This window comes from Ochotona princeps, chromosome 27 (assembly GCF_030435755.1).
Source record: "Ochotona princeps isolate mOchPri1 chromosome 27, mOchPri1.hap1, whole genome shotgun sequence".
Lineage (NCBI taxonomy): Eukaryota > Metazoa > Chordata > Mammalia > Lagomorpha > Ochotonidae > Ochotona > Ochotona princeps.
Genome location: NC_080858.1, coordinates 27,018,600 through 27,042,753, shown reverse-complemented (window position 1 = coordinate 27,042,753; position 24,154 = coordinate 27,018,600). Strand labels below are relative to the sequence as shown.

At 55.1% G+C, this 24,154-nt stretch overlaps 1 protein-coding gene across 2 annotated transcripts in view; it reads right to left on the bottom strand.

Moving 5' to 3' along the window:
- The window catches only part of ANO6 (anoctamin 6), an 87,637-nt gene that overhangs the window by 24,665 nt on the left and 38,818 nt on the right, over positions 1-24,154 (bottom strand). For both annotated transcript variants that reach the window (XM_058655752.1, XM_058655753.1), the window contains 6 exons: positions 14,840-14,968; positions 8,570-8,635; positions 6,311-6,598; positions 5,915-6,025; positions 4,363-4,478; positions 2,113-2,247 (listed from right to left, as the gene is read on the bottom strand). In XM_058655752.1, coding sequence (XP_058511735.1) covers positions 2,113-2,247; positions 4,363-4,478; positions 5,915-6,025; positions 6,311-6,598; positions 8,570-8,635; positions 14,840-14,968 — 845 coding nt within the window. The remainder of the gene's footprint in view (positions 1-2,112; positions 2,248-4,362; positions 4,479-5,914; positions 6,026-6,310; positions 6,599-8,569; positions 8,636-14,839; positions 14,969-24,154) is intronic.

Below are 24,154 nucleotides of genomic sequence, written 5' to 3'. Positions count from 1 at the left end.
GCGAATCTGCCATCCCGCAGGAGCAGGGGAAGACAAAGGCACCAGGGCAGAGCGGGCTCAATGCCCACAGCACGGTACCCCATCCCGTGGCCTTCAGAAACAGGACAAAGATGCCGCCCCTCCACCCAATCAGTCAACCAAACGTGGAGGAATCTGTGGCGAGCTGCCCTGCCCCACCAGAAACACCACGGAGGCTCCTTGCTATCGCATCCCTGGCTTAAGCACAAGGACACTCAGCCGTCACGCGAATCCACCTCCAGGAAGACGGGACTGCCCGATCACAGCTAAGAGATTGCTGCTTAAAGCAATAACCACAAAGCCGTGACACTGGGTTTATCCTGCCTGAAGTTTTAACAACACAAAGAGGGGGTGACGAAATCAGCACCCAGGGAAACGTCTTCACCCTAAACTGGCACTAACCTGAATTAGACTGCTTCAAATTCAGCTATCACTTCCAATCCCGACAACAACCAATGAACAACAAAATGAAACTAAAGTGCAGAACTGCAGACTGCCTTCTGAGCATGCTCATAAATGTAAAAATGAGGATATGAGGAAACCAAATCCAGCAACACTTGCAAAGCGTCATACAGCAGGGTTCACCACGGTCCATCCAGCAACGCAAGAATGAATCAACAGAGAGAGGCAACCCCTAACACCACAGCCACAGAACGACGGACTAAACCTGCACGGGGCATTGGCGGGGGCCAGGATCCAGACACTCTCGGGAAAGAAGAGGCCTTATCCTGCTTGAGAGGGGTACTGATGCAGTCCGACCCAGGCCAAGGGCACCCCAAGCAGCATACGCCTCAGGTCGTGCTGGGCAGGGCAAGCAGGAGGAAGAGTAAACCAAAGGCCTCCGAACAGAAAGGAAGAAGTCATAGGATTCAATTCACCAGCGGGCAAAACATCACAGACAGCGTTCCTGAGGAGTCCTCCAAAGAGCTGTGAGCGCAAACAAGCCAGTCTGGCAGGGCAGCAGGAACTCTAGCAACAAATAAGCCAAAATGAAGCAAGGGAAACAACTACCTTTGCAACAGCACCAAAGAGAACAAAACACTCAAAAGTGAAGGAAGAAAAGAAGCACAAGGCTCACGTGAACACTACAACCTGCGCTGATAGCAACGAACAGTCTGGACCATGGTCTTAGGGCAAGGTGCCTGTCTCCCTCACGAGCTGGCCCCCAGGCAGCAGATGACGGGTAAGGTACCCGGGTCCCTGCTGTCTACGTGGCAGAACTGAACCAGCTCCCAGCTACTCCCTGCCTTAGGCTCAGTGCAGTCCTAGATGCTGCTGGCACTTGGGGCAATGAACCAGAGGATGGAAGATCTCTGACTTTCAAATAAGTGGAAATAACACACATTCTGAAAAGAATCAGCGATGGGTAGAAGAACTGGTCGTCTGTTGAACCAAATGGGCACAGATGCCTGAACCCTGAGCTTGCACCCCTGAGCCTGCCAGTATAGTCGGTGCCTGAATCCTGTCACGGGCTCATCTGGTCCGGCTGCTGCCCAAAATGAGGCCAGACGGTCACAGGCTGAAGGCAGCAGAGGGCCATGGCAAGAGCCCTGTGGGCCAAATAAGAAAAACTCCAGCCCCAGGATGCCCCTGGGCAGCGCAGCTGGAATCTGAACCCACAGGATGCCCCCGGGCGGTGCAGCTGGCATCTGAACCCACCACCAAGCACCGATTCTCACACTGTAAGCAGCATGCTTTTTCACGGTGGAAGACACACACTACTGCTGTTTCCTTGGGCTCTTCCACATGCATCTCCGAGCTGGCATGAGAAGCCATTTCTGAACACAGATGCCACTGCTGCACTGGTCCCTGGGGACAGGCCCGAGGCAGGGGTGCTCGAGGGCTGCAGGTTCAAAGGCAACATCCCCGCCAGCCCCTCTTCCTGTTTCAGAGTGCTGTCTGAAAATCCCGCAGTGTTCATTCTTAAGGCTCTTCCTGCCGGAGCTGGGCTGCACCATCCATGGAACACTCTCCTTTTCCCTTAGCTATTCTACAAGGGCACCCTGGCAGGAGGCTTCTCTCACTAGAACATTCTGGAAGCTGAGCTGCATATGGCCAATCCCCCCAGGAAGGCAGCGAGGAACAAACGGTTACCTCCACGTGCAGTTCTCCTGGTTCAGGTAGCCGTACAGGAAGCAGGCCACGCCCACCACGGCGGCCAGCAGCAGCATCTGAGTATAGTAGCCCAGCCAGGCAAAGTAGATCCCGATCTTCTCTCCGTAGTACTTCCTGTGGGGCAGGGGAGACCAGGGTTGAGGTGCGCAGAAGGAGGGGAGATGCCAGCTCCACCACCACAGCCCTTGACACGCGTGAGACAATGCACATTCCGTGTACAGCCACCTGCTTCAGCTTCTGCGGGCGAAGGAACTTGCTTAGCAGGAACACCATGTAACCACAGACAGTAAGACACAACCGCTAACCACGCGGCGATGCCCTCCCTGACCCTCAGCTGCAGAACACACTGCGAGGCCCCCGAGGACAGTGCGACCACCGTAAGGAAGTCATGTACATGTGACCTTGCTTTGCTTCCATCAAACACTTCAACTGCTCAATGTGAACCCATGTGAACCACACAGAGGGAGACCACTGTGTCCGGGGGGTGAGGGGGAAGGAGGCCGCCCCCCAGGGCCCGTCGGGGAGGAGGGGAGCAGCACGTCCAGGACTGTGTAGCGACTGCTGGGGATTTTTAATCTAGCATGTCTACTTTACCCTAAGGTTTCAAAGCCCAAAGAGTGCACGAGGGGGTGAATTGGGAGAGGCTATGCAAGCAAGATCAACAGAGGCAGATACAGGCAGAAAGTCAGGGCTCTGGTACCAGGAGACAATGGCTAACGTGCCACCCCAGCAACCAGCCACTATCTTTTGGCCTCTGTCCGTAGCACCTGCTGGTGGCGTCCCAGCTCCAGGCCCACTGTGCAGCGGCAGACCCAGCATGAGGTGGTTCTTGAACCCAAGGTTCTGCCTAGCCGGCCAGGTCTTAAGCACAACCCACAGTCCAGAGACGTCAGAGGGTGAGCCACTGGCCACTGCTCACAGCGCCGATGCGTGTGGGACCAGCACTACAACCACAGCCCGGGACATAGAAGGGACATGATCTTGGGATGGGGCTGTTGCCTGTGCTCAGCCACACACGGAGCCCCACTGGGTGCAGGGAAGGTGACCCTGGCACGGGTCTGATTTCTCAGCCTTTCTCCTGCGGTGCTTTCTGGAACACATGAACATTAGCCACTCCCCCTGCCTGTGCCACACCTAGAGCCGGGGGTCTGGCACAGCACTTAGGGTCCCCGGGGATGCTCGTATCCCACGTGGAGTGCCCAAGGCTGTCTTAGTGCTCCCCTGGGGAGAAGTGCTGGCTCAAGTACTTGGGAGAACTGATCTGAGATCTGGGCGTCTGGCTGTGATCTGGCCCATCCTGGCTTCTGTGGGCATGTAGGGAGTGACCCAGCAGTGTGATCCATGTGTGCTGTCTACCTGTCTCTTTCTGCCTTTCTAATTAAACAGAAATTAAGTAAGAAAGCTGGAGAGAATCTTCAAAGTTGCTTGCCCATTCAGAGCACTGGCCAGATATTGAAGGGCTGCAGGTTGGTACTGTCGAAGGCACGGCCAGCACCTGCAGAATTTTATGGTGGAAGTGGCAGTCTGTTCCCCAAGACAGCTAACCTACAGCTTCAGGTACTACACTGGGGGCAGGATGTGGCTTCCAGACTTTTCCATTTTGGCCACCACCTTCTGAGCACATGGTGGGGACATGCTGAGCTCCAGGACACCTGCCCCAGCCCCGGCCAGGCCTTCCTCTACACACAGCTGCGCCACACTCTTCGCCAGGTGCTCCAGATCCTGATCTCTGTGGGCAATGTCCAGGGTTGGATCAAGTCACCAACATTGCTTTTTCCTGCCCAACAGCTTGCTCAGCCTGAGGGCTCACTGCTTCTTCTCCTGTGCACCCATCAGGCCCTCCTGATAGGCTCTCTACCCCAGTGAGGCCTGACCAGAAGCGGCACTTTACATAAGGCAGGGTGGTCACCAGCTGGCTTCCCTCAAGAAACCCTTCCAGTGGGAACTAAGATTTCCCCACCCCCAGACACATCTGTGCCCCCTCCTGAGCCAGATCCTGCTGCGTGGGTCCCTGGGGCATCACGAGGACGCCGAGTACTGTGACACGTGGGTGTCACAGGGCACCCTCAGCGCCATGACAGGTGGGCATCATGGGGCACCCTCAGTGCCATGACAGGTGGGCATCACAGGGCACCCTCAGCGCCGTGACAGGTGGGTGTCACGGGGCACCCTAGTGTACACCACAACAGATGCCCGCGTGTCTCACTGGCCCTCTCTGCCATCACTCACCTGATGAGGTCCAGTGGCTGCTTCTTGTAAATGCTTCGGGGATGAGCCCATTCCCGGTACAGCAGATACCGCTCGTTGGGGCAGCTGGGGTCCTCTGAGCGGTAGCGGAACCTGCACTGAGGGGCAGAAAAACACCGTGGTGGGCATTACAGGCACGGGCTCTCAGGCTGGTCCTTGGCTATTCCCCCCACGGCCCCAGGGGCTGCAAGGAGTGGATCCTCTGCTGAACGCTCAGTGACCCCTGACCACTGCTCTGAGCCATCTGCGAAGGAGGTAGCATCGTAGGTGCCTGGAGGGACACCCAAGGATGTTATTGTCCCACAAGGGGGGTCAGTATTAAACAGTGAAAAACTGGATCCCCAAGTGCCACAGCAGGGAACGAGGGCCTATAGAAACAAGGAAACAGCTCACTCGAGGAACCAACCTGCCATGTCTGCTCAAGCCCAGCAGCCTCTTTTCCAGCTGGACTCAGTGTCATGGTTGGAAGCACATGATCTCACAAACTAGCCTGACTCCAAGCTCAGCCAGCTCCCTCCCACCCCATCTCTGGCTTGGGTATGGGGCCACTGCAACCACAAGAGGCACCCCTGGAGAAGATCTGGGCACTACCCAGCCCAGCATCTAGACGCACACTCACAACACTGACCACCTGCAAGGTGCCTTGCAAGCGTCATGGAGGCAGCCAAGAGCACACGGTTGTCCGGCTGGACACCACAGCGGGCCTCAGCTGAGGCGCAGCACCTGCTCCTCCGGCTGCTCCCTGCCCTGGTGTCATTACCTTGCACCCCGCATTTCATTTCTGTCTCGAAGCACAGACGGGCACAACACAGAGCAGCAAATGTCAATCTCAACTTTTGCCTCTTTTTTTTTTTTTAAAGAGATTCAATATAGTGGTAACAGTTAATTCAAAAAGTAACCGTGTGACATAATGCAACATTTATTTCAACCATGGAATCAGATACAACGTTGCTGGATTCATGCACTCATTGGAGGTCTAAGGCAGTTACATTTTAATTATCTACCAGAGAGCTCATCAGCTAGTGAAACACTTGAATTTGAGCGACTCTGGGGGTCTCAGCAACTGACCCTTAACATACGGCAGTGTGGGATGCCAACACTGTGACGGGCCCTGGGACACTGGGAAAGGCCACCCACAGAGAACCATAAAAACAAGAATATCAAATCTACCCAAATAATGCTCTCCTGGTGGCTGCCACTCACACGGCACTTCCATTCTGTTTGGGGGTTCTACTATCACCCCCACTTTACTGGTGAGAAGGCAAAGGCACACGGCTGTCAGCTATGAAGGGGCAGAGAAGATCAACTGCTCAGGGGCTCGGCCTCACAAATCCACTGAGACACGACTCATTCACTCATGCCTTCCTTTAAACTCAGTACCTGCTCAACACCTGGACCCATTCTTGCCCTCACTGGACCTGGAACCCACCAGAACACGATCGCTATTTGAGGGAGGAAGAGAGTGAAGCCCCGCCCCGCTGTCCAAGGCAAGGCACATGGCAGGCCTTCTGCTGTGCTTCTGCCTTCGACTTACATCATGGAGGGGGAAGGCCGCCTTGTAGATGCCCGAGCTCACAAGTCTGTTAATCCCAAACTTTTTCACGTTTACCGATTGATACTCGACGCGCGAGAGGATGAAGTACACCTGCAAGGATTCCAAAACACAGGGCATGGCACACATGCTGAGGACCCCACCGACCCCACCAACCGCTGCCTGCACCCTAACAGGAGCTCCTAGGCACACCTATTACACAGGGCGTGGCGCACCTGCTGAGGACCCTCCGACCCCCACCGACCAATGCCTGCACCCTAACAGGGGCACATCTATTTTCTTAGCTCTCAACCTCAAAGCAAGCCAGCCAGAACACGAGTTGTCCCACAGCAGGCTTCCACACAGCCCTGGAAGCCGTGGGACTTGCCCCCAACTCACGATGCGACTCCTGGTGGCCGGGTTGAAGAAGGCATCCTTGTCCACGATGTAAAAGTCATTCATCCGGCTCTTCTCAAACGGGGCCGTGAAGAACTCCTGCTCGGGCCTGATAATGCTCTCATCCACCTGCAGGGCTTTGGTGAACCAGCCGAGAGTGCCGAAGGCCGAGGACCGGGACTTCAGGTCGTTGGGCTTCAGTGGCAGCTTGATGTGCATGATCTCTGCGTAGGTGCACAGCACGTCCCACGGCGCGTGCACCTTCACAAACACCAGCTTGTCGTCCAGGACCTGCAGGGCAGCACACACACCAGCAGGCAGGTCAAGGGGCAGCACAAGCTAGGTCTGCGGGTGGATTCCACACACGTGTACACACATGTTCACACACAGAGACACACCCACAGATGATGTCTGTGAAATATCATTGTACACTTTTACCTTATTTCTTGGTTCAACTACTAAGAAATTCAAATCATCATCACAGTTCTTTGATAAAGCTAACAATATATTTTTTAGAAGAGTTATTTTTATTGGAAAGTCAGATATACAGAAAGAGAGAGAGAAAAATCTTCCATCTGCGGATTCATTCCCAAGTGGCCGCAACAGCCAGAGCTGCGCCAATCTGAAGCCAGGAGCCAGGAGCCTCTTCCAGGTCTCCCACGCAGGTGCAGGGTCCCAAGGCTTTGGGACATCCTTGATTGCTTTCCCAGGCCACAAGCAGGGAGCTGGATGGGAAGCGAGGCCACTGGGATAGAATTGGCACCCATATGGGATCCCCGTGTGTGCAAGGCAAGGACTTTAGCTGCTAGGTTACTGCACCAGGCCTAACAATATTTTAAATAAAGAAAAACCTTCACTACTTTGTCCATCATGCTATCCAAATCAGTCACTTAAAGTAACAACAGAAAAATCACTGCAGTGGTAGAATAATGAAAAAATTTAAATTCTCTAAACCTAAAATTAGATTAAGTCATTCTACACCTGCTCATTATCATGTAATGGGGCCATTAAAAAGCCAAAAATTATATTTGTTTAGAAATGCATATATGATATAAAGGAAAAAGCACACAAAACTGCAAAATAATTCTTTCATAAATACTTTTTCTAGCTGTTGCTACATTGTTTTCTTAAAATAAAATTGAGGGCCTGGCATGGTAGCCTAGCGGCTAAAGTCCTCACCCTGCATGTGCCGGGATCCCATATGGGCGCCAGTTCTAATCCCAGTGGCCCCGCTTCCTATCCAGCTCCCTGCTTGTGGCCTGGGAAAGCAGTCGAGGACGGCCCAGGGCCTTGGGACCCTGCATCCGTGTGGGAGACTCAGAAGAGGCTCCTGGTTTTAGATTGGTGCAGCTCTGGCCGTTGCGGCCACCTGGGAAGCAAATCAATGGACGGAGAATCTTTGTCTCCCCTCCTCTGTATATCTGACTCTCCAATAAAAAACAAAATAAATCTTAAAAAAAAAAATAGAGGCCAGCACATAGTTCAACAGGCTAATCCTCCAACGTCAAGCACCGGCATCCATATATATACTGGTATGTGTCCCGGCTGCTCCACTGCCCATCCAGCTCCCTGCTTGTGGCCTAGGAAAGCAGCGGAGGACAGCTCAGGTCCTCGGGCTCCTGTACCCACGTGGGAGATCTGAAAGAAGTTTCTGGCTCCTGGCTTCAGATTGGCTCAGCGCCAGTCATTGCCACCATCTGGGGATTGAACAAGCAGATGGAAGATCTTTTTCTCTCCTTCTCTCTGTAAATCTGCCTTTTCAATTAAATAGTAATAATGATAACTGAAGTGCAAAGTGACAGAGGAAAAGGAGGGAGTCACGGGGAAAGAAAGAGTGACTCCACGGACTCATCCTTCCAACGGCCACAGCAGCCAGGGCTGGGCCAGGTGGCCATCAGGAGTCAGGAGTCCCATCCCGGGCTCCCACTGGGCAGCAGGGACCCAGGCACTGGGGCATCTTCTGCTGCCTTCCCAGGAGCACTAGAGGGAACAGAACGGGAAGCATCTTCATCTGCTTTGCCACAACAAGCTCTCTCCCTCAGACAACGTTCCTCGTTGAAATTAAAGAAAAAAATTTAAAGGTTCTTACAGGGAACAAAAATCATCATGTACTCTTTTAAAAAAATGCTCTGGCAGTCAAAAACAACCAAATCTGCTGGCTGCTACCAGCAAGCGCGGCAGGCAGCACCCCCAGTGGCCAGTGCTATGAGTCCCTGTTCAACACACATTCCAAGTGGCAAGGCACACAGCCCTGTCCCTCACCGATCGTGTCGCTTCCAGCTCCAGGCCGCAGCAGATGAGGTTCGACTCATACTTTAGCCTTTTTTTCTGTGGAAAGAGCACAACATTTGTGAGGTCTTCAGATGAGCCAAGGCCAAAGACAAACAACAACAGAACCAGCTGTGCCCAACGAGGAGATAAAGGCGAGGTCTGGGCACTGCACGGGGGCACTCCAGAGGACCTCGCTCTGAGTACACAGGGCACACTGCACAGGGGCACTCCAGAGGACCTCGCTCTGAGTACACAGGGCACACTGCACAGGGGCACTCCGGAGGACCTCGCTCTGAGTACACAGGGCACACTGCACAGGGGCACTCCGGAGGACCTCGCTCTGAGTACACAGGGCACACTGCACAGGGGCACTCCGGAGGACCTCGCTCTGAGTACACAGGGCACACTGCACAGGGGCACTCCGGAGGACCTCGCTCTGAGTACACAGGGCACACTGCACAGGGGCACTCCGGAGGACCTCGCTCTGAGTACACAGAGCACTGCAGGGGGGACACTCCGGGGGACCTCATTCTGAGTGCACTGTACAATCCCAGGAATGGGTGGCTCACCAGGCAGGCGGTCCACAGAACACTAAGCCCACGGCTACATCAGCCATAGCCCATCCCTGATCTAGGCCTGCAAACATACTCGGCTCCCACCTGCAGGCCTCAGAGCCAGGCCTCTGCTGCTGCTGGGCACCACACATCTGACCACACGGGTGGCCAACCTGCCCATGGGGATCCTGGCTGTACTGTGGATACTTTTGGCCCTGTCCTGGAGCGCCAAGAGCCACTACATGCTCCGCTTGCAGGCTCTTAGGTACCGCCTGGCTGCCCAGCTCCACCCTCAGCACCCTCCAAAGGCGCTGAGCCCATTCAACCTCCCTTCACCCGTGCCCCGTTTCTGAGTGTGCCAAGGGCGGGGGTCACCGGGGGAAGTGCAGCACCTGCAGGCACACAGGTGCAGGAAGCCCTGGAGGTCTGGGCATCTGTTAGGGCCATCCTGTTTCTCCCAGAGACTGACCTAAGCAACCTCAAACCGCTGCCCATCTAGGCTGTCTCATGTTGCCCTCCCTTGGCTAGCTGTGCAGAACACCCTGTGTGCATCTGTGGAAACAGAGCATTAACTCAACTGTGGTATTCAGTTTGAAGTTCTTTAATACGCACTGCCCAGGAAGGCTGCACTGATTTATCCAGCTTAAGCTCCAATCTGGTTCTCACTCCTGAGCTATTTACCTGATTTCTCTGAGGGTAACTGGGAGACCTTGGAGTTGGGTTATAATGTCTTCTGTCTTAACACCAATTATAAATACTTAGAAACTGTGGAATCAAAGATAGGACACTCTTTGTTTGCTCAAACATGTGGCTGCATCACCTTGGCATCCTTAGCGAGAGACGCTTCAGGTGATTTTCCTTTGGCATGACAGTTCACAAAAAACGAGCAGAATATTTAAAAAATTGATCAAACCAGTTTCCTTGATTTGTCAAGTTGCTAAAGTAAATGGCTATATGTGCAGTAACTGCAAAATGGGGACCTGTCAGAAGCCTGTCGGGGACCTGCCCACCTCAGAAAAGACTGGCTACGCCTCTAATGTGAAATCACCACCTCAACCCTTAGCCTCAACCCTAACCCTAGGCCTAGCCCTAGTCCAAACCAGAACCCGAACTCTAACCACCACCAAGCATCCTCACCTGAGCCCCGGGCCTCCTGGGGACAGACTGGCAGGTCCTTCTCCCAGTTCCGTAACGGCCCTGACCCCTCCGAGTCAATCATCAGTCAGTTCAATCTCCCCTCCTCTTTGCGAGTTCTCTCCAGAAGACACAGCAATTTATTTAGAGATCCCAGTTTAATTTTTTCTTGGGTTGAAACTTTAAATAATGAAACCATCCTCTCAACAGCCAGAGTGAAAGGGTCAGGGCAAAATGAGGAGCTGCCACGTAGCAACGGAGATGGAGGGACCCCTGCATGAGGGTGGCACGGGTCACCTGCAGAAAGCCTGCACCTCCTCAAGCCGATAACTGAGTCGGAGGTATGAAATCCACACACACAAGTCAGTATATTTTCTCATATGTGCAGTAACAAAACCACTGCTAAGGCAACCAAGAAAGCAATTCCATCTACAAGAGCTATACCAATGCAGTTGCCTAGGAACAGACTTAATCAAGGAAACACACAACGTCCACAATGAGGATTACACACACACACTCCAAGGTCATGCTTCAAGGAATTAATTTTGTAGCAATGCTCGTGTTACTCAGAGTGATGTGCAGACTCAAGGCCATTCTACCAAGCAGGAGAAAAAAAGTCTCCTCAAGTTTTGTAGTGAACCACAAAAGATGCTAAATAGCCACAGTAATTTTAGGACCAGCATTGTAGTTTAACAGTTAAATTGCTTCCCATAATGCCAACATCCCATATGGTTACTGGTTCGAGTTCCAGCTGTTCCATTTTCAATCCAGCTCCCTGTTAATGAGCCTGGTAAAACAGCAGAGGGTGGCCCAGGTCCTTGGGTCCCTGCACCCATGGGGGAGACCTGGAAGAAGCTTGGCTTCAGCTCAACCTATACTGTGCCTGGTGTGGCCATCCGCTGTGGTGAGCCAGCAGATGGAAGATTCTCTCTCTCTCTTTCTCTCTCTCTTCCCCCCTCTGTATAACCCTGCCTTTCAAATAATGTAGTGCAGTTGATAACAATACACTTCATTACTTACAGCCCCAAGAGAACAGATGTGAGGGCCCTCAGACAAGGAAGAAAGCCCAGGTGAGCCATGAGCCCAGGGGACAGCTGGACCTCCCCCTTCCTGCTTCTGAGCCCCTGGAGCCACAGCACCCACCTCAGCACCCACCTCAGTCAGCTTGGGGGAGCAGACCTGCTGGGGGGCCGCAGGGCAGGACAGAACAGCTGCAAAGCCACGATGTCACCTGTCACCTAACCCCAGGCAGCTCTCTCCAAAGGCTTTGTATATGAGAAAACAATAGTTTCCATTTGCACTTGAAGCCATTTTAAGATTGGTTTTCCTGGGACCTGCAATAAAAACCACTCCCTGGCACTATGCAATTAGAACAGCCCAGGCTAAGGGAGTATTGCTGCAGCAGTAACAGCGCCTCCTGGGGAGAAGTCACACTGTGAACGGTAGCGCTTTCTGGAGAAAGGTGCTAAGCGCTGCGAGTGTTCCCACTAAATCAGAGCTGCATGCCAGCTGGAGGCTGGGTTAGAGAAGAGTTCTCTTGCTCATGGAAAGATCAGACTAAAAAAAAAAAGAATATTTGAAAGGCAGCATGACAGAGAGGGAGAGACAGTTTTTCTATCTGCTGATTCACTTCTCAAATGGCTGCAACCGCCACCCTGAAGCCAGGACCAGGAGCCCCAGCCTGGTCCCCTCCCCCAGGGTGCTCTCCTAAGAGCATCAGTGGGGAGCTGCACTGGAATGCCACTGCTGGGAAGGCACGCTGGTGATGCAAGCAGCAGCCTCCCACTGCACCACACGGCCACCCAGAGACGGAGGGCGTGAACTGCTTGTGCTTTTGGGGGTCTGTGGTCTGATCACATCCAACAGCACTGCTTAGAAGAACCCTGCAAAATGTTTCAGATCAACAGATCTTTCAAACAGAACAGAAGTTGGGAATTGCCTTGTCCTGGTATTGCTCTAAATCCGCAGTGCAGCCTGACAGTACAGTGCAACTTGCAGGAGTTTCTCCAGGTAATAGAAGCAGAATCCTGAGGCTGAGCATTGAAGTAGCACACAGGCAAACCGAGACTGAAAGCCCCGAAAGCTGGACTCCTTCCCCGGGTCTCTGCACGGGAGCCCACAGCCTGCAGCATGAACGTTGGTGCCTCTGCTCCTGGTGGGTGAGACTCCCTGGCACCCATACCTTCTCAGGGGACTGCAGAGCTTGTGACAATGCAAGCAGCTCACAGGCGCTCACCCACAACCACAGCTGCTCCCTGATCTGTTACGGGATTGGATCTGCTCAATCCACTTTACCTAGTGCTCGTCCCAGCTCTGCACGAACAGTAGTGGCCGTGCCTGCACAGAACACACCCTGGGGTCTGGAGGGAAGGACTCGCAGCTACCTCACTCCAAGGCACGATCCCATTCTGTGAGCAGAGGCCGGCTCTGGCTCGCACAGACACCTTGGGTTACAAGGGAAGACACTTCAGTTAAGGGTTCTTAACCTCTGAACTCGGGCAGAACGTTTATGTGACATCTACATGTGCCATCAGATTTAGCCTGGGTCTGGCCCTGATCCTACTGAGTACTGGGACCCACAGGGTGCAAGGTGAGCCAGTACGTTAGGTACAAACCACCCAGCCAGGGAAACCATGACACGACATCCTGAAGCTGCAACCACATCTGAGGGAGGCCAAGATTTCAACAACACAGCACATGGTGGTAAGAAAATCTGTCAATACCACACAGCCAGTGAACATCAAGGAAAAGAACGGCCAGCTGCCCAGCCTAGAGCCGTGTGACCCCCAACTGCCCAGCCTAGAGCCCTGTGACTCCCCCCGGCTGCCCAGCCTAGAGCCCTGTGACCCCCCCTGGCTGCCCAGCCTAGAGCCCTGTGACCGCCCCCCCCGGCTGCCCAGCCTAGAGCCCTGTGACCCACCCCCCCGGCTGCCTAGTCTAGAGCCCTATGACTGCCCCCGCGGCTGCCCAGCCTAGAGCCCTGTGACCGCCCCCCCCGGCTGCCCAGCCTAGAGCCCTGTGACCCCCCCCCCCCGGCTGCCTAGTCTAGAGCCCTATGACTGCCCCCGCGGCTGCCTAGCCTAGAGCCCTATGACCCCCCACCAGGCTGCTCAGCCTAGAGCCCTGTGACCACCCCCAGGCTGCTCAGCCTAGAGCCCTGTGACCCACCCCCCCCCCAGCTGCCCAGCCTAGAGCCCTGTGACCACCCCCAGGCTGCTCAGCCTAGAGCCGTGTGCCCCCTGGCAGTCCAGCCTAGAGCCCTGTGACCCCCCCAGGCTGCTCAGTCTAGAGCTGTGTTCCCCCCAGTTGTCCCCACCTGGCACTATGCATTCACTGTCCACCGCATGAGAGCAGCTGGGGCAGCCTCTTCTGATCCTCACGAGCCACCCAGTCGTCCAGCCTGGACTTCCAGGCTGAACTAGCAGAGTGCGACTGGCAGCAGAACCAATGAATTGCTATTCTCCTTAAAGTCACTGTCACCTGTGGAACTGGGTGCTGCAGCCTCAGTTATGAGTGACAAAATCAGCCTGTCACAGTCTAGGCCTGTGCTCATTCTGGTGGCTCTCAACATAACCTCCCCAGAAACCAGCCAGTAACAGAGGGCAGGGACCACACAATTTAAGATTAAATCACTTGGTTTAAAACAAGACAGACACCGAAAGATAACATCACTATAACCTGGGAAGGAAGTCCAGAGGGGCAAACACAGCACTGGGTGTGTTGACTGTGTGTGGGAACCATGAAAAACGGGAGGATTTCCAAGGAAGGTGACAGCAACAGTGACGGGACACTCATCTAACTGGTTCAGTGCACTTGGGGCTCAGGCAGAGAAGGCCCAGGAGCCAGACAGCCACAGGCTGTCCCCTGAAACGGCTTGGGGTACAGCACAAGGTAGGAGGAGGAGCTCAAATGGTGACGGATGAAGGTCACACAGAGTGTGGGGTCACAGGCTCAGGGTCCAGGCAGGATGGAGTCTGACCCTGGCCCTGACTGGCAATGGATGGAGGGCACATAGCACGGGGTCCAAGCTCAGTTTCTCGAACAGTAGATGAGTCTGACCCTCATCCTGTACATGGTGTACATGTCCATGATCTTGGGCTCTCACGTCAGCTCTGTAATGGTCAAGGTTGCATTCCATCCTGATCTGTGGAGCGGGCCTCCCCTCACTGTGCTGTGAGGACAACTGGCAACGCACCCAGGGAACCTGCCGCTCCACTGTGAGCAGGTGCTGAGGGCTGCCTAACATCATATCTCCACCAGTCATGCTCACCTCCTTCTCCCAACCTGGTCAGCACCTGCTCACATCTGGTCAGCACCTGGTCGGCACCTGCTTGCACCTGGTCAGTACCTGGTCAGCACCTGCTCACATCTGGTCAGCACCTGCTTGGTCAGGCAGCCAGCAAATCTCTCCCACAGCACACAGGGCACAGCCTTCAGCTCTGGGACCAGCCCAGCCTCAGAGCCGAGTGTGAACACTAGCTCCACCTGACTGCTTAGATCAAACAGTGCTGTTTTGACTTCACAAGTTTATGAAGATTATTTGGAAAGAGAAATAAAAACGGCCAAAACTCACCCTTTGTTTCTCATTTGTGCCCTTCTTATTGGGCTCTTTTTTGGTTTCATCTTCATACACGAGAACAAAGTCGATCCTTCTCTGGCCATCGTTGAAAAACAGGGAGTCGGGTTTTCCATTGAATTCCTCCTGTGTGGAAAAGAAAACATGGAATGTTCCAGCATATTTTGGAAAAGGGCTGACACTGTGCCTGCCCTCCGGCCCTCAGGCTCACAGACGTGGTCTCTGCTGAGGAGGGGCGCGACCCTACACAGTGCCTCAAGCGGAGCTGGTGCCCAGGATGGGGGACAGGCGAAGGGTGCAGCACAGTCACCCAGCCTCACACCCACCTCTGCAGAAGCACCTGTCCAAACAGCTGCAGGTGAACAAGAAACCTAAGTCAGGCAACACCTGTGGCGTCCTCCTGCCCAGTCTCTCAGCTTTCCCAACTGCCCTGCAGACTGCATCGCCTACTCAATCTCCCAACTGATAACCATAATTGATAAAGTCAGAAGGCTCGTCCACACACACAAACCCACAATTCAGGCCCCTCAGTGCGTATAAACAAATCACAATCCTGACCTAGCATAACATGCCTCTTATCATCACGCGGACAGACCAGGACCAGGTGTCAGCTCCAGGTGGACCTCACTTCACGTCCTCACACAGCCTGTCCCACGTGGACAGACCAGGACCGGGTGCCAGCTCCAGGTGGACCTCACTTCACGTCCTCACACAGCCCATCTGGCTGGTGCATGCATTTGGCTGCTGTCTTGCAATCAGAGCTCTTCTGCGTTGACAAGCGGTGTTTTCAGGGTGAGCTGCGCCCTACAATCACGTGGCAGAAGGGCTCGTACCTGTGCGTTCTGCACATGCCACCTGCTTAACTCTCCTTCATGCCCATTAGCAAAGAACTCAGCTTGTTTTGCCACCACAGCCCTCCTCCTTCTCTTTACCCTTCTAAGATGTCTGTTCTGCAGCATGTTGGGGATGGGCAGGGAAGGAGTGCCCGACGAGGACGAAGCATGAGCCCTGGTGCATCTTACTACAGGGTACGTCCCACCAGTGGCCATTTGGCCCAGTGGCTAACATTCCACATCAAAGCTGGTGGGCCCTGACAGCTGCCCCTGCACTCTGGCATCCAGCAGGGATGACTCGGGTCATTCAGTACCCGACATCCATGTGGGAGCCCTAGACAGGTTCCCAACTTGGCCCTAACTCATCCAAGGTCACTGTGGGCATTTGGAGAACCAGTGGACGGCTGGGGAGCAGGCTCATTCCTGCTCTCTCCCTGCCCCATCATCTGCCTCTCAATAAATAAATTATAAAACAAACTCTGAGGTCAGCATTTTAAAAGTGCAAAGTGTAAGAAGCACATTTTTAGAATTATTATTTTATACCACTTGTTTTGGTTCTTGATTTTGCATTTATAATGTGATTTACATAATGTGACAAAACACACAGAAGTGTGCATGTGTGCGCGCTCCACTGAAGTGCAGGAACTGCTGTGTTCAGCCCATCGCCAGGGTGTGATCCAGAGCTCCCTGCTGAGCTCACCAGAACCACCCACCCGCTCGAGCTCTGCTTTAGGGTGACAGAGGACAGGCCAACCCGGCTCCAAAGGGCTTAGAAACGGCCTTCCTCGAGGCAGACACGAGCCGGGACCTCACCCTTCACCCCTCGGATGTGTCACAGCTGCTCTGGGCTCCAGGATACAGCACTTTGCCCTGTCTTCCTGTTTGCCCACAGAAGTGCCACCCTGCCTCTTACCTCCTCACCAAGCACCCTGGCACACTCACCCAGCACCCCTACCTCCCCGGTTAGCTCAGGTGTCTTCCTTACAGAAGCTCAGAGCACCTTCCATGTTTTAAATGTCACTTGTCACAAGTTTGAATGTCAAGCTGTTGTGTAACTATCTGACCATCCCTCTCGCTAGAGTCATCGGCCCAGGGACCCACACAGAACCATCCATGCCAGTGAGTCTCCGGCACTCCATGAGGAGCTGCTGGGACTCACCTAACAGTAGCCATAGCCTCACAGTGCTCCCCTCAGTCGAACGGACAACAGGGGCAGAGCAAAGCAGTGCCCACTCTCTGCCCAGGGTCAGCAGCTGGATGCTCCACTCACACAAGCTGACTGCAAATGACTGAGCAAATGGAAGCATGGATGAAAACGTCCCTGCCAAACGGAGATGCTGAGAGTGGCTTGGACACAATACCACATCATTTCAACAGTTATTCCTATTCCACTGAACATTCTAGCAATGTTCTAGTAAGTGTTCAACCTACTTGTCTGCAGTCTAGCTTTGGCTGGCCATCCTTGGTACCTGAGGAGGCTGCCAAGGCCTGGAACGGGCATGCCTCTATGGCACATGGCACAGACATCCGCACCTGCCATCTGAGAGGGAGCAAGCAGGGGTGGCTGGACTGTGCAGGACAGCCCTGGCTGTCTCGGTGCCTGTAGCCCTGTCTGCCACGCACTCAGATGACTGCAAGTGCCCATAAATGCGCCACCAGACTCCATGTAGTATTATTATGTTATAACTGTGCTCTTAAGGCAAGCAAAATGCAGCTCCTTCATCATGCAGTCGCTATGCACACGCCCATGTGGACATCTGCTGATGGCTGCCCCTGCCCAGGACACTGCGATTCTAAAAGGAACAAGCAGAGTGGGCAGTGGGTGCTGAGGGGGCCGTGATGGGCTCAGGCCTGGCTCTTTGCCTCCTCGGTGGAGTTTGCACTCAAGCGACTGCAGCCTGCTGAGCGGTGCTGGCTGCTCACACTCTCAGCTTGTGAGCAGCGTTTGCTGGATGGAAGCCACATCAGCTGAGCTGTGAGAGGGACTGCATCACCGGGTTGGGTTGATCTCACGGTGATGCTGGGGCTGGGACAGGTGGACTCTGAGCCGTGAGGCACTGCTGTATGGCTGGGTCAGTGGACCCTGGCACCCCTCTCTGCTCAGAACTCCCAGAGCCCTCTGCGTCACTCGTCTGCAATCGACTCTGCCATTCCCAGGTCACGGACAGCTGGGGGGACTGGAGACGCCAGACTTCATGGGGCAGGGACCTGCCAGGATCTGCATGAACTTTCTGATGCTGCTGTTGTAAGCTCAGTTCCTGCTTAGCTCGACCAGCCAACACTTGGCCTTTGCATACCACCAGCCAGGAGCTGCCAGTCATGGCTATGAGTTAAGTGGCTGGTACTTATGAATGAGGGGCAGAAATTCACTTCTTTTCACATTGATATTTGGCTCCTGTAGCAAACGCTTCCACCAGTTCCTCGACAGCGTTCATCAGCTAGGCTGCCCAGGCAAGCACACTCTCCAGGAATGCATCTCCCAACCCACATTTATAATGTAGATGTTTACTCACTAGAGAGACAGAGAGACAAGCAGAGGAAGCTCCAACCGCAAGAGCCATGTCGACTCCATCCAGGGCCCCCATGCAGGAGGCAGCAACTCAAGTACTGAGCCATAGCCATCCATCACCTGTGTGCGCGAGCAGGGAGTAGAACCGGAAGCCAAGCAGGGCACTCGGCCAGGCACTCAGTGCACGGTGCAGGTTCCTTAAACTGCGTCTTAAACACAAGACCAAATGCACACCCACCTTCTGTATTTAGATGCAACTTTCCCCACACACCTTACTAAAATCAAGAACCACAAGTGTCTCCCACTCCACCAGCTCCCGTTGAAAAAACACAAAAGGCGTGGGCTCAGGCCACAGTGGCAGAGGCCCTTCCGTGAATGCATGCTGGCTCCATCTTTCCTGGCTGCAGCACAGGGAGTGAAGCTGCCACCTGCGACGCCCCTTCCCATACAGGAGCGTAGGTTCAAGTCCCAGCTTCTCCTCTTCTGACCCAGCTCTCCTCTAATGCACATGGAAACAGGAATGTGGCTTGAGAACGCTAGTTCCTGCCGTCCACATGAATGGAGCTGCTGACTTCAGTGGCAGACGGAAGCTGGCTGACTCTCCCTTCCTGTTCGTTTCCTTGTCTCTCTTGTATGCTCAGAGGGTGCTGCTCCAGCTAGAGTGTCTGCTTACAGCGTCCACCTGTCCCAGCCCCAGCATCACCGTGAGATCAACCCAACCCGGTGATGCAGTCCCTCTCAAAGCTCAGCTGATGTGGCTTCCATCCAGCAAACGCTGCTCACAAGCTGAGAGTGTGAGCAGCCAGCACTGCTCAGCAGGCTGCAGTCGCTTGAGTGCAAACTCCACCGAGGAGGCAAAGAGCCAGGCCTGAGCCCATCACGGCCCCCTCAGCACCCACTGCCCACTCTCCTCATGGCACCAGGCAGCTGGCACATCCTCCACTCATTCACTCCCACATGTTTGAGTTAATCACGTGTGTGATCTCCACTTACGATCGCGTTTCTCTGGGAAAATCTGCCTTCCAAAATCAGAAGCTCAGAGAGCAATTTCTCAAGAACATCTCTGCCCACTGGGATGCCCACTTTGGCCTTGGGCTCCACCCAAGACCAAGGACATCAGCTGCTGAATTAGCCACATGAGCTCAATGCTCCTCCACAGTGGCACGAAACACACGCTCCATCTCCACTTGTTCTCGGAAGCACAAAAGCTCTCAGGCTGAGATTCCTGGCAGACTGCTCCCCGGGCAAACACCCCAACTAGCCTCTCTCACTCCTGGGCATGTCTGCCATTTCCCTGTGAGAGTCCTGGCACTTCATCCGGGCCTTTTCTAGCTTCAACGCTGTCATCACACTCCTCTACTTTGAGAAGGCAAGCCAAGTCCATGAGATGTACCACACCCATGGGAGGGTGCTGCGTATTCCCAGACCCCTGGGCCCTGTAGGGAGATCCCAGTGGACCAATGCAGGCCCTGGGAATCTCACAAGATTCCTGGGACGAGCAGGAGGACCCGGGTCTGACTCTAAAATGAACCAAAACATCTTCCAAGGAACTGAGTACAGGTTTGGCTCTCAGAAAACAAACAAACAAAAAAAGATGCTCCCTGAACTCCTCAGGGGAAGGGCTACAGAGTATGATTAGAACATTCTGGAACCTACTGGGAAGCAGAGCCAGCACAGACAGGGTGGCTTCCGGCCCTGCCACACCTCTGGGACAGGGTGGCCGACATCTCCTCCTGCACCTGCCACTCCAGAACACGGCCCAGCCCCTTGGGGAAAAACTCCTGTCAGCTCCCTGAGCACAGACCAGGCCCATGACTTCCAGGACTCAGTTGCCTCCTGTTCCCCAGCTGCTTCCCAGCTCACATCCCCAGCCTGTGCGTCCATATCACACCAGGGGAACAAATGCAGCCAGGGCAGGACACGAGCCGGGGTCCTGGGCAGCCTGGCTTCCATGCTGACAGCTGCCATCCTGGACCTTGCCATCCCTTGCCAAGTCCACTTTCCAAAGCCATCGAGAACTCTTTCTGACCACGGCCACAGCTCCTCCTCTCACACACAGGCCTCTGAGACGTGCTGTCTGTGTCTGTCCCCACTCCACACACACAGGCCTCCGAGACGTGCTGTGTCTACACCCATACCACACACAGGCCTCCGAGACGTGCTGTCTGTGTCTACACCCACACCACACACACAGGCCTCCGAGACGTGCTATCTGTGTCTACAGCCACACCACACACACAGGTCTCCGAGACGTGCTGTCTGTGTCTACACCCACACCACACACACAGGTCTCCGAGACGTGCTATCTGTGTCTACACCCACACCACACACACAGGCCTCCGAGACGTGCTGTCTGTGTCTGTCCCCACTCCACACACACAGGCCTCCGAGACGTGCTGTCTGTGTCTACACCCACTCCACACACACAGGCCTCCGAGATGTGTTGTCTGTGGCTACACCCACACCACACACACAGGTCTCCGAGACGTGCTGTCTGTGTCCGTACTCAATCCACACACACAGGCCTCTGAGATGTGCTATCTGTGTCTGTCCCCACTCCACACACACAGGCCTCCGAGACGTGTTGTCTGTGTCTACACCCACACCACACACACAGGCCTCCAAGACGTGCTGTGTCTACACCCACACCACACACACAGGCCTCCGAGACGTGCTGTGTCTACACCCACACCACACACACAGGCCTCCGAGACGTGCTGTGTCTACACCCACTCCACACACACAGGCCTCCGAGACGTGCTGTGTCTACACCCACACCACACACACAGGCCTCCGAGACGTGCTGTCTGTGTCTACACCCACACCACACACACAGGCCTCCGTGACGTGCTATCTGTGTCTACACCCACACCACACACACAGGCCTCCAAGATGTGCTGTCTGTGTCTACACCCACACCACACACACAGGCCTCCGTGACGTGCTGTCTGTGTCTACACCCACTCCACACACACAGGCCTCCGTGACGTGCTGTCTGTGTCTACACCCACTCCACACACCCAGGCCTCCAAGATGTGCTGTGTCTACACCCACTCCACACACACAGGCCTCCGAGACGTGCTGTCTGTGTCTACACCCACACCACACACACAGGCCTCCGAGACGTGCTGTCTGTGTCTACACCCACACCACACACACAGGCCTCCGTGACGTGCTGTCTGTGTCTACACCCACTCCACACACCCAGGCCTCCAAGACGTGCTGTGTCTACACCCACTCCACACACACAGGCCTCCGAGACGTGCTGTGTCTACACCCACTCCACGGCCTCCTCTCTTCCCGTGCTGCCTTTTCCAAGGTGCCATCTGTGTATATACCCTCTCCACCGTCCAGTACGGCTACACCCACTGGGTGCCTGCCGGGGCTCTGCAGTCTCAGGGATGCCGGGAGAGACGCTCAATGCTGGGGGAACTCCACATCAGGATGATGTTGGGAGACACTTCCGGGCCAGCTCCTGTGCTCTCAGCAGGGAGAGGGGAGTAAGGGTGATCCTCCAGCTGCCCAGCCCACCACACAGACCCTCTCTCTGGGTCGGCGTTCCATCCCATCCCTGCTGCAGGGGCTCAGCCTCTCCTTTCTCCCACCCCCAGCTGCCAGATTCTGAGAGTGGCCAGAACACCCCCTGCGTTCTACCCCTTGCTGCACAGTGCACCCTCCTCGGGATGAGCATGGCAGTGCCTGCCCTCCACGCCGCAGCTCTGTGCATGCACACGCATGGCCATGTTCAGCGCCCCTCACCCGGGGCCTTGGGCCTTCCGGAGTCTGCCTGCACAGGCTCATACGGAGACACGAAGACCTCCTGCTAGGCCCTCCCAGATGCTCCATCTTACCCTCCTACCACCCTGGGGTTCCAGCCTCCTGCACAGGCTTCCAGGGACATTGAGCACCCCAACTGAGCATCAAATGGCAGCTGCCAGTCCACGGGAGCTCCTGTTTCACAGGCAAACGATAAACAAGCAATTCAGCTGACTTGGACCGTCAAGCCTCTAAAGCTAATTCCGCCTGGACCTCCCCGGGACTCCAGGCCCTGGGCAGGCCAGCGCCCTGGGGCTTCACCCTCTCTCACGGGGCATTCCAGCCACTTGAAGCCAGCAGGGTATGTTCAGCATATGCCTGTGCCTGACACAACCTGCTCAGCATCCCTCCTCCTGTACCTTCCTGCTGCCCGGGCCCTGCCCCTGAACCACCTCATCCTGTCCTCGACCTCACTCCCTGGCTGCTCCCCCTCTGCAGCTGTGTGCCGATGTCCCCTCCTGAGCTCACAGCCACACAGCTCTGAGGCCTGCAGTCTCCCAGACCTGCGTTCCTCCTGCATGCCTTCCTCAGCCTGCACCTGCCACACCCTCCAGGTGGAGAGTGCCAGGTCTCCTCGACACGCCTCCTCCCACGCCTCACACCCAATCTTGTCTCCCCACCTCCAAAAGCACCATCCAGTCGAGTGCTCTCAGCACTGCCACAGGGCTCACCAAACCCCAGGCCAGTCCATCCCCCAACATCTGCAGAGAAGTAGGAGAGAAGCAGGTCAGGGATGTGAGGTCACGCATGCTGCTTGGGAATGAGGGGGGTGTGCTGTCTTGGCCACTCGGGGTTCACGACAGCCTGCGGTGCTGACCCAGGCCCCACACTGCCGGGGCCAGTGGCTGAGTCCCCTCGCCCAGCGCTGCCCTCCTGGGCCTGCTCTTGGGCCTCATTTCGAACCAAAGCGGAAATTGCAAAGGCAATAAATGAGTAGCAATAGTAGCAGCTTTTCACCTTCCCTCTGGGGCCACATGTGTAAACGCACTGCATGGCATCAGAACATGAGGATCACACCCCAACAGAACCTCACTTCGAGGGAACACTCCCTGGGCATGGCCAGGAAGCAGAGCCCTGGCAGCAGAGCCCTTCCGCTGCCTTCACCTCCTCGCCTTCCAGTCTGTCTTCTGTTTTTGGCTCTACCCCCACCCTCTGCCACAAATTTTCCACTTAAAAATCCAGGCAGGGTGAACTTCCCAGGCCTCATCCTGGCATGTGCCCAAGCTTGCCGGCCTCTAGGGCTGGAGGCCCCATTCTCGCTGACGCCATAACCATCTGCCTACAAAATGGGTTCCCAAAGTGAGCTCCCTGACTCCCCGATCCCCCTCTTCTCCCCCTCTTCTCCCCACACCCCCATTTACCACGACTATGACAGCGTGGGTCACACACGTTTCCTGAGCTAGCTCCAGTTTCCAGAGGACAATCTACCACAAGCTCCAGAAAGAGGCAGCCACTAAGGAGACAGGAACCAGGCAATCCAGGGACGGTGCACCGACATACAGTCAGAGAGGGCACTTGCCAGCATGCAGACCCCATCCCGGCAGCCTGATACAGGGTCCAGACAGCTCTCGATGGCATCAAGATGTGAAGAGGTGAGATTAGGGTGAGGCCCTGGTCCCCATAGGCCACACAGACCCTGGGCTTCAGTGTTCTGGCCCCAGATGGCCCCGCTGGGAAAAGCAGCCTGCACACTTTGAGAACTGCAGCCTGGGCGTCGGGGAGCTAGGGGCAGAGTCTGAGCTGCGTGCCCTGGCTGGGAGAAAGCCGGCTGAGACACGCCGAGCTCTGTATTGCAACGCCCTGACACCTGCTCCAGGGCGCATTCGTTCCTGGCTGGGAACCTGCGTAAGTGAAGGGCACACTCATTGGAGATGCCAATGGCGTGCTGCCCTCGCTCCTTTCAGATTAGCTGTGGGACTTTAAGAGCTGTGCACAGGCCCGGAGTCGTGGAAGGCCTGGCCCCAATGTCCCTTGGAATGCTGCCTGGTCCTTCACTCTTCATAGTAGAGCAACTTACCTACCCTGTGCTCGGAACTGTCATGGGCCGCTCTGACCTTGTGGAAACTCGGCTACTCTGCACTCCGTGCACCTGCTTTCCCACCACCTGCACTATGGCTTTGTAAAGTATATAAACCCTCACTTTCTTTGTTTTGG